The sequence below is a fragment of the Apteryx rowi genome, unplaced genomic scaffold (genome assembly GCF_003343035.1).
Source record: "Apteryx rowi isolate R43461 unplaced genomic scaffold, aptRow1 scaffold_283, whole genome shotgun sequence".
NCBI lineage: Eukaryota > Metazoa > Chordata > Aves > Apterygiformes > Apterygidae > Apteryx > Apteryx rowi.
Window position 1 is genome coordinate 1,010,420 of NW_020449230.1, and position 10,653 is coordinate 1,021,072.

The window sequence follows — 10,653 nt, forward strand, 5'->3', positions numbered from 1 at the left end:
GCCCCGGGAAGCCCCCGGCGAGGGCCAGCGCGGCCGCCCTGGCCCTCCCGCCGCCCCGCCGCACCTCCCGAGTGGTGACCTCCTCCTTCTCGGAGATCTTCAGGAGCAGCCGGTCGTTCTCCAACTCCAGCGCCCGCACACGGTCGATGTAGACGGCCAGGCGATCATTCAGCTGCCGCAGCTCCTCCTTCTCCTGCAGGCGGGAGATGCGAGTCGGCGACAGCGGGGTCCCGCCGAGGGTGCCGCGGCTCGGGGTGCCTGACATGGCGCTCTCTTCGCGGGCAGGCGGGCAACGAGCTCATTCAATCCAGCCGCACTAGGGGAGGAGGGAGCGCTAAGATGGCGGGCGTCGCCTCCCCTACCGCCGCGCCGCCTGGGAAATGAAGTCTCCGCGCCAAGATGGCGGCGCTGCGCCGCAGGGCGTGCCGGGAGATGTAGTCCCGGCCGACACCATTTTGTGAGCGGCGGGCCGCGCCGCGCGGTGCCGCCGGGACTTGCGGCTGGCAGCGGCCTGTAGCGCGGCGTGCGGGGGCTCCGGCTGCGGGGCGGTCGGGGGCTTCTTCGCCCCAGTACCTCATGCATTGGGGCGATAGGTCCCCCCGGTCCTGAAGTGATTTTCCCTCCAGAGCTTCAGTTCAGGCTCTGCTGAAGCGTTTGGCACCGCCATAACGGCGTTGTGGCCCTGTGGCCTCTCAGCCGGAGGAGTGAAGCCTCTGCCCGGTGGTGCCCCAGGCCCGTGAGGCAGCCCTGCATGTTGGGAGAAAACATTTTCTTCTAGGATCTCTGTTACTGCTATAGTCATCATCAGAAAACTGAGGTCACTTCTGAGTATGCTCTCTCTCATTTTTGCATTAATAAAGCCCAATGCTCATGAAAAAAAGATCCAGTAAAGATGCAACTGTACAGTCAAATGCTTTGATTTGAAGAGGGCGCATTAATTACAAGTGATGCAGTGCTGCTAATTCTTTTAATTTTATTGAAAGCTTTGTAATATTTCTCTTGCAGTCTATATTTTCACATTAGTTATCTAAAACTGTCTTATAGAGCTCTGTTTTCAGCTGTTTATAATTTTGCCATGCTCTGCTGTTAGCACTGAAGTTTTGTAGGCCAGTTGTCTGCTGTTTGCTCACATTGACAGTGGGGAGTTTCAGAAAAAATACCTATCAGCTATTTCCTAGGGTGAATTTTTAGGGGTCCTATTTTATAGAAGTTAGAAACTCCTTCCAGATTTTTACTGAGAAGTTATAATGCCTCCTAGCCTTCAATCAGCGAGTTTAAAAGGTAGTTATCCTGAAATCCTTTTGCTGTCCCAGGGAATGCAGCCAAATTTGTACAAAATAAAAGCCACTGGAAAGTTTAATTTCTTAGAGATTTGGAGTATTATTTTCCCCAGACCATATTTTACTAAATATACCTCAATCTCTATCAGTTGTTACACATTAACAGGTACAAACTGATTAACATTCCCATGAGCTAATTCCCTATGTCCCAGAACTTTGGAGTCTGAAAAGCACTTACTGCAGTTGTGGCTTTCAGCGACCAAGGAAGGTTGAGAAGAGAGAAAGAATTTCCGCCTGTGAACAGGGAAAACCATATTCTAAATCAGTGGCACATGCACAGCAAAGAAAAAAGCAGCATGAGCGTAATGCAAAGAAGTGCTGTGCATGAGAGGGAGGGCAGATCTAGACAGAGAAATAGGAGAAAGGGCAAGAAAATACTTCATGCTTTACATGAGAAGAAACACATGAAGCTAGGCTGGACAAATAGGTACAAAAGCGCTTATCCTCAAGACAGAAGCTAGACCATTCTCATGTTAGAGGATCTGGGATCCAAATATGAAGTACACCTCAAACTGAAAACCCTCAGATTGAACCCAGGAATTCTGGACATTCATAGTCTGTTCTCAGTGAATAGCTGCAAGTCCTCTTGCAGACGCTGCATTTCTTTAGCAGCTGATCCATATAGAGAGTATATTTTCACCTAAATGTATCTGTTTAAAAATATGCATCTGATCTGAAGTCATTTGGGCTTCCTCTATAGACAACAGAGTGCCCTCCAGAATGCAATTCATCCCACCTGGGCTCAGGTATCTGTCTTAGGACAGACTTGATTGTTTTTTTTGCCTATCTACTCCAAAGCGAGTTGAGAGCAGGGGTTTCCTCAGCGAGGTCTGTGAAGCCCTGGATATCACCGGCTTACTTGGAGRGAGTTCATGACAGATAAACGAAATGAAAGTAAGCGTATAGATCGGTACATGTCATTTCTACTGGCATTTTCTCCACCTCAGTATTTTAAGAACAGTGCTCTATTATCAATAAGATATTCTTTATCAGTGATAATCTAACCAAGCCACCATATGATATACAACTCCATGTGAAACTCTGACTGAAATCATAAACAGTTGTCTTTGACTTGAATTTATCTGGAAAAGGAAGAGGAAAAGAGAGACTACAAATCCCAGAGTGCTGCGGCTTCTTCACTCAGAGCAGCAGTCTGGTTGTGCAGCCTCTGTCCGCTGGTGGCACAGAGCCAGAGCGAGGACAGCCCAGAAGCCTCTGGACCACCTCCCTCCGCATTGTTTTCCTCTGAGGCTCTGGATTTGAAGCACAGTGCGTTTTTTGAATTTTGGCGCCCGGCTGCAAACTGTAAACCAACTGCTCCTGGAGCAGCTCCAGACCCCAGCCGCGTGCCTCTTGCTGGAATTGCTAGGATGTGAGCGCTATGGATCTTTTGAAATATAGCTGCCTTCCCCCAAGCAAAGCACGGGAGTATTTGTAAACGCCAAGTCATGCACTTACCATGAACTTTTTGCCTCCCAATGCGTACAGTTTCCAACACCAGCATATATGTGGAAGACCAGTAATAAAATTTGGTTAGATTAAGCCAGAAGAAACTATTTTAGGAATTCTGAAARCCTCTGTATAAGCATTTTTGGGTTAGCTCATTTCTTCTCTCATGATTTGCCACTAAACCCCACTTGTCTGTCATATTTTGGAAATCCTTTTAAATCCTTTGCCGCATTTTGATTGGTAATGTAATCCAGGTGTAAATCCCACTTTTTCATGAAGCTTAGCCCAAACTCACCTATTCTTTTTTTCAGATTTTTTAGATAATATCTTATAAATTTTGTATATTTCAAGGGGTTTTTTTTTGCCTTCTAATGTTGCCAGTTATTTTCATAATACTGATATCAACTATGTCACAGCAAAAACTTTTTTTCTAAATATACTTTCTGAAATATCCCTCCCTCAAATTTGGACTATTGAGATGTAATATTGTCTATGTTTTACGGAAGGTGCCTTTCTTTAGCAGTAACCAGAACACTTACATATATTTCATCCTTGTCATCAGTCTCCTCTCCCTGTTGGCTGAACTTTTATGTTCACTTTTCCTGTCTCTGCTAGAGAGAAGAGAACAGTTGGGGGGCGGGATGGGGAGAGGAAAGGATCAGCTAAGTAAGGGAAGTGTAAAGAGATAAAAGCTGAGAGCCAGCTAGACAACTGCTGCTTTAGATGGAGTATAATGCATGCTTTAGTCATGGAATTAGCATCTGTTCGAATACTAGTCCTCTTGGATTGCTCTAATGGCATGGTTTAGTACTGAACCAGAGTCATTCCTCTCTCATTTCTTAGCAGTTATTTTCTCATTAAGGACCTTGACAATTCAGTGCTACTAAAAACATTTAATAATAAAACTCCCTCTCTGCTTTCAGAAGGTAGAATTGACCTGTTAGCCCAGGACACAACCATTTGTTGTTTAATAAAGGGACAATCTAAGGCTCTGTCAGTCTTACCTGCTTGGGATGGCAGAGGGCGGTGGCACACAGCSGGGCACCTGCTCAGAGCACCCCAAGGCTTCTGCCTGGCCCACTCCCTCAGTTTTCGTTTTTGTCGAAACCAGAGTACAGGAGAAGGCTGGTGTGCGTACAGGTTTCACCTTGACATAAAGTCAGGAGCTTGGAAGTGCCCTAGGCTCAGTACTGGAGCTCTAGCTCAAAGGTACTTCCAACATATCTTGAGCGTCTCGGTAGGATAAGAATAAATTCTTGGGATGTCAGAGAATATAGATAGCAGTGGAAGACTCTGCCTAGCACTAGAATGCTTCTCCCGTGAGATACATGAAGAGATTGCTCGCAGCCAGTGCTTAAGACAAAGCAAAACCTCACACATCCTTTGATGCAGAGCGTCTTCCCAGTCATCTGCCAGGTGGTTTTCTGGTGTAACTAGCTTTCTGATGCTATCTTGGATTTCATGATGACTCTGACATTTTCACAAATCTGAGGACACAGGATCTCCACTGTTATTTCTTACCTCAGTTGCTTTACTTGCTCAGCAGCTGCTGCCATGCCTTTCTCTTTCTCATTCTACCCTGATCTGCACTTTATTGTTCATATGTCTTTAATAGCAGGATCATTTCTGTCTTCTTTGTAGTCATCTAACTTCCCCTCTGCCTCCTGTTCCTTATCTCCCCTCTGAATCTCCCCCCTGTGTTTAATCAATGTTTCAGATATGTTGATTCTTTTTAGGAAGGGGCAAGAACGCTCTAAGGATTGAAGATGTAGCACAGAACATTCTTTTATCAGCCCAAATTCAGCCCATCTTGACAGTAATTAAAGGTTACTAGCAGCTTCTGAAGGTCTGGGAGAAGCACCCTGTTTCCTCCGCCGTAGGACTCATATCTTGCCACAGATTTCTGCTCCAGAATTTCAGTTTTCACTTAAAAAAAAATGCTTCCCACAGTATCAGGACACAAAGCACCAAAGTCAGTAGAGAAAATTGATAGTATGCCATGTGTCATGGATGAGATCTTCCTCATCTGCTGTGAGGAAGTTAGCTAAGATATTCATAAAAAAGAGCAAAGAGGAACACAGTGCACAGTTGTGGGATTAAAGCAGACAGCAGACTGTATATARAACAAAGATTTTGGGGGGATGAGACACTGTGGTGTAATGTGTAGAGGACACATTTATTTCTAATTCTAGGCAAATAATGTTTGGCAGGGGCCTTGAACAATAGTATTCTGCTACAGCATTTACCTCCTCATTTAGGCAGAATTCAACCCAGATCACATGGGGGGAAGTGATAACCAAGCCTGGGCAGGAGAATTCAGATCTGTGCTTGTAATTTCTCACTCCTTTTTGGCAGAAAGGCAAGTGATTTTCATTGTCAGGAGGGCCCGAGTGGCCCTTTAGGACCCTTTTGTACTGAAATCTGATCATAGCCTAATGTGACCAGAAGGAAACGAGAATTTTATTTTTAAAAACTCTTTTTTTTTTTTTCACATCTCAACAAAAGCCCACGAAGAAGCTGAGGGCTTGGTGCTCAGGCCTCCTACATTTCCCACAATCCCACTTTGTCATTTCTCCATGCAGTGATTTTCTTATAATTCTGTGTGCCAAAAAGAGCCACTTCTGTAACACAAGAGCAATGGAGAGGTTTTTCTCCAGTACAAGTCATTCACAGTCTCTATCAGCCAAAGGAAGTGTCTTTGCGGTGTGTGATACACAACAGCTCTCAGTGTAGCATTAGCTACTGAGCCTTCCTCTCACTGGCTCCCCATTGCTCAGGAAATCTTCCAAAATAATAGGGAGACAGATTTCTTGGCAATAAAATACCATTGAAAACAAGTGAGGTGGCCAGGTAGGAACAATACTACCATTTCCTGGAAGTCTGGCTGCAGGCAGCAGTGGAGCCATGGGAATTCATGTACGTACCTAGCTGCTATTTACACAGGCAAGTAGCAAAATTAATCTAAGATCAAGGAAAGGTTTATTTATATCACTTCTAATGAAACATGGGCCCAACAATCCCTAACATGATCAAGTTTTGCTTTTCGCATACAGAGCTGAAGCTCATGCTAGCTGCATTTTTAGGAGTCTAAAGATGAAAGACTGCAGTCGGCTAGGGCGGCCCCAGGTYCTCAGTGCTCCATGGAGTTCGGGTTTCCTCAAAACGCGAGCAAGCCACTGATCTTTTAGCCATTTGGCAGTTGGGAGACTGCAGTAGAGGAGGTTGGGGACGGGTGCTGAAATGCACTTTCTCTGAGTTCACGTAGGTTCTTTTATCAGCCTGCAGCAATCTCAGCTCTGTGCCTGCTCTCAGAATCACGTAGCTCATTACTACTCCAGTGGAGCTGTGGGAGGGGGGTAGGCAGTGCTCACATGTGTGTCCTGATATTATATAAAAGCTTGGCACTGATCTCAAATGCTAGTGAAAACAAACCCAGCGGTTTTTTTTTTTTTTTTTTTTCAAAACAACCATTTGGCGCCTTATTTTCAAATCCGCAGACCAACTGCTGCTGGGTCGGTGCCCATCACCATAGAGCTATTTACATATTTTCCTCCAGCAGCTGCAGTAACCTGTTATGCACCCCATGTCTTGCCAGGCTGACTCAGCCTCTGTCATGGTCTCACTAGGGAAGGAATAAGATTTCAGTTTTATTCTGTTAAAAAAAAAAAAAATCAGTGTGGTAGGAGCTCAGTTTTTTAGCAAAGCAAGGTGAAAGCAGAGACCTTTGGCTCCCCTTTGGAAGATAATTAGCCTGTTGTACAGTAACACGAGAACTACAGTGTGYGTCTGGGAGTGCTGGGATTCCTTAAGGCAGAGCCTCTGTCAAATATAAAGCTTACAGTGTAAATGTATATGAAGGGAGAGAAAACAGGTCATAAATTAATAGTTCTGTCATATGCCAGGGCTTCGTTAGTCTCTGGGGATTTACTCACGCCAGTGACTGATATGCTAGCCTCTGGCATGATCCCCCTGCTATAGTGTCCACAGCCCAACACTGATATGCATGAACCCTGTGGCAAATGTGGACATGTTCTCGATGTCCCCTCGGGGTCCAGCACTGCTCTGGGGGTTGTCACAGAGAATGGTTTCTCTGAAAGCACCCACCAGACAGGTGAGAGCTCGACTCTGCCCAGTTTTAACCGATGAGATTAATCCAGTATGCACTGTATGATAAGGAAGCAGTAGATTAACTCTGTTATGCAACTGTTGAGTGAATTTGTATTTTTCATAACACTTCTGGAGTGGGAGGCCAGAGAGCGATGGGAAACAGAGTGAAAACTGCTAGTTGACCTCAGGCATGGAGGTCCACAAATGGTGATTGATTTCTGTCAAAAATGGCAAAGTCTAAGGGAAATCCATAGGGCTGTAAATGGCCTTTCCCACCTGGTAAGAAGGAGGGAAATTTGCTCCTCCATAACAGAAAGAAAGGTTCTATTCCTGAGCATATCCTTTTCACTTGGCAAGTGATAAGCAGCATATAAGGAAGACCAAAGCTCAGGCRTCTGTAATTGCAGAAGAACCGGATGAAAAATGAAGTCATTCCATTGCATGTCAACARAGTTAAAGTCTATCAGCCTGGTCTGTAAAATCCAAATACCATTTTACTTTGTAAGTTCCAGTGTAGCCCCAGAAGGGTTAAATCCTTTTCTTCAATAGATGAAAACAGTCTGTCTAAACTGCTAGGCCTGGAGGGAAGAACTGGCAGCTGCAGACAGTTCATCTGCTAAGGCAGAGTGGGTAGTTGGACTGGCCAGGTGGAGGAAAACCATCGTTCAGCAGAAGCTCCAAGGAACAGGCAGCGGTTGTTTTCCATTTTTTCCYGGAGCATGTGGACCTGGGAACAGATGCAGGTCTGGGACGGCATCGGTGACAGTTTTAGCACTGTCCCTGTGCTATAAAAGAAGCCATTGTGCGCAGCACTAGAAATACACATGGCCATTCCTGTTCATTGATGCTACATGTAGTGGGAGCTGCTACAGGACTGTGAACCTTCTCTGCACCCTGCAGCTCAGATGTTGTCTTCCTTTCTTTCTCCCTTTCCTCTGCCAGGAATGCAGCTTTTGTGGCTTCTCTGTGGGTATCTGTATGTCCATGCACATGTGCTGCTTCAGAAGGGAGATCATGGCTTGATTGGAAGAGCTGGAGCCCTTGTTTATGGGGTGATGTGGGAGAAGGATTTAGCTTATTGTTTCCTTTCCTATTTTTGGTGGTAGAAGCTGATTCTGCTGTGGAAAGTCATGCAAGCTACCGAATAGTTCTGGGGGATATTGTCTGGACCGCAGTTTACTTACCAAAAGTAGAGTTTTCATTAAAGTCAGGTTCAAACTGCTTCAGCTGGAGGAATCACGGACCAATCTGAGAATTGCCCCATGATGTACAAAGTGACATTTTGTTTAAAAATGTGCTTAAACCTAACTAAAAAGCCACCATCAAAGCAAAGTGTTTAGAGTCTCTGATTGCCTCAAAGCAGGGCTTTAAAACTTGGTATGTAAGAGAGAGAGTAACATGGTAACCATCTGGCAGAAGCCAGCCAGAGGTCAGCCTGGCTGGGATGAGACCCACGCAACACTTTCCTGTGGGTTGAGGCACTAAAGGCAGATGCTAGGTAGGAGACAGACAAAGCGTCCGAGTCACTCCAGTGCAGGAGGGCTGTTTTCGTTAAAAGATATAGCAGCAGGGACTCAATAGCGACCTTCACTTCCCACCTGAGAAGCTCAAACGTGAAAGGGCTGCCTTGGTGTGGCTCTGATCACTTGCTGCACAGCCCCATTACATATCAGGGTCTCCTCCACCTCTAACTTCTCTTCACCTCTAACTTCTCACCAACGTGGAGGCCAGATGGACCCCTTCTCTAGCTCTCTTCTGCCCCCATAAAAGAGCACGATGGAGCCATGGTTGCAGCTACAACACAGATGTGCCCAAGCAGTGCCAGCATAGCATTGCATGGCTGTGAGATGGACAGGCCTTGATCATAATGGCAGGTTTCTGCATTTGGCAGCCCCAGCCACTTCTTAGGTGGCAGAGAGAGATGTTATCACTGCTACTGTCCCCACATCCTCTTTCGGAGCCTTGTTCTATCTTGGTGCACTGGGGTATTTCCATCCCTGACTGCAAGGACCTCAGTTGCAGAAATACTGCTTATGATGGACTCTCTGATTTTTGCTGGTTACAGTTTGTGAGTAATCGCTTCCTGGAAGACAGTGCAGCCCCATCGCTCAGGATGGACCCTATGATTTTTGCTGGTTACAGTTTGTGAGTAATCGCTTCCYGGAAGACAGTGCAGCTCCATCACTCAGGGAAACATGCACACAAAGCTGAGCTGATGAAGCACATTGGCTCAGAGCAGACCTCAGAGCACATCCAAACAGCCCCAAGACCTGCAGAAGCAAGTGAGGCTCTCAGGGATCTGAGGTACAGAAGCCTCCAGTGGGAAAGCCAGGCTCCACTGGGGAAGGTGTGCTTCCCAAAGAAACCAGTGCCTGAGAGCATCGAGGCCTCAGCTCAAAGGGTAGGCCTCTGGCTACCCATGGGAATGGCTCTGGAGTGTCCCTTCATAAAACTATCATGTTTGTTCACTTTTCCATGCAAGCCTCTGTGCTGCTTTCACGCTGGTTGGTGTGCACATTTTTTATTAATTGACATAAGACGGTACCCTTTGCATTTATAAGTGCCTGGATGTAGGCATGAGGCTTGTCTCCTGCTTGCCTTCCCAATGCCCAGCCTCCCTGGATCGGCTGGCTCATCGCGTGACCCATGCTGCTTGTTGGGAGATATCTGGCAGAGAGGCATGGCTGGATCTTGGCAAATGCAACTGCATGCAACCTGAAAAGGCCTTGGCCAAGGAGGTGAAGGACAGGAAGGTGGACCACTACTATAAAGTGGCAGGCTGCAGCTTTCTGAATGTCYTCCTCACTTTTGGAGAGATTAAGTTCATGCATGGCACTACTGGGTCAAGGGGTTCCACCAGCTGTGGGAGTCCACCCCACAGCACCACATCCAGCAAAAGCCTCTTCAGAGGCATTATGACCTGAAGAGACCCACAAGCCTCCCTGTGGCCACCTCAGTCATTTTTAATGAACTATTCCTTTACAACTCTGATTTTAAATTCCTGTGTTTTTACATGCCTGTTGAACTTCTTCCAGTGGAATCAAACTATCACCAGCTAGCAAAATAGTCCCAGGCACAATGGCAGTTTCTCCAGCTTGGGGTGTGCAGCACACTCTCATGAAAGAAAACCRGAGCTTGTGGGTGGGTGGACCTTTAGCTGACCCCATATGACAGTTCTCATAACATTGGTAAAGCCTGTAACAAACTTAGTCTGAATTAGAAGTGCACATAACAAATTTGGCATTCCTAATTTTACTTGCTTGACTTCCAAAAATGTTAGAATGAAGCAGAATTGGGTTTTCTTTTGTCTTTGTAGGGCAGTCCCACTCACCCTGCAAATGAATAAAGGTCTGTGGATATTCTGCCCTCCTGTGGAGAAAAGAATTAGGGCTAGACCTAAAGCAGGACTTTAGGGAAGAATATTCCTCACATCTTGAATTTGTGCCATTAGCTGGGTGACAGAGCCCAAAGAGACTTTGCATGGGAGTTGGAACTCCCCTGGTAGAGCAGGAACAAGTCCTACACCCAAGACAGTATCTATATTGTGTCCAATGGCTGAATGTAAAATCCTGTACTTTGCTTAAAATTCAAGACAAGTGTTCTATGCTTTCAATTTTTAAAAATTAAAAGGAATCTCTTTGAAAGCAGAAAACAATTCATTGGGCTGAACAACATGTTCCCCTCAGGTCTTTCTCCGGGGTAAGGATTTGTTCAGGGAAGAAAATCCAAGCTCTTTCATTAAAAAAAAATCTGTTTC

At 45.9% G+C, this 10,653-nt stretch overlaps 1 protein-coding gene across 6 annotated transcripts in view; it reads right to left on the reverse strand.

Annotated features, from left to right (window-relative positions):
• The window catches only part of LMNB2 (lamin B2), a 29,906-nt gene extending 29,529 nt beyond the window's left edge, over positions 1-377 (reverse strand). For all 6 annotated transcript variants that reach the window (XR_003254030.1, XR_003254032.1, XR_003254031.1 and 3 more), the window contains exon 1: positions 65-377. Coding sequence is in view for 3 of the 6 variants with exons in the window: in XM_026068969.1 (XP_025924754.1) it covers positions 65-265 (201 nt within the window). In the remaining 3 variants the exon portion in view is untranslated. The remainder of the gene's footprint in view (positions 1-64) is intronic.
• Between the last annotated feature and the right edge of the window lie 10,276 nt (positions 378-10,653).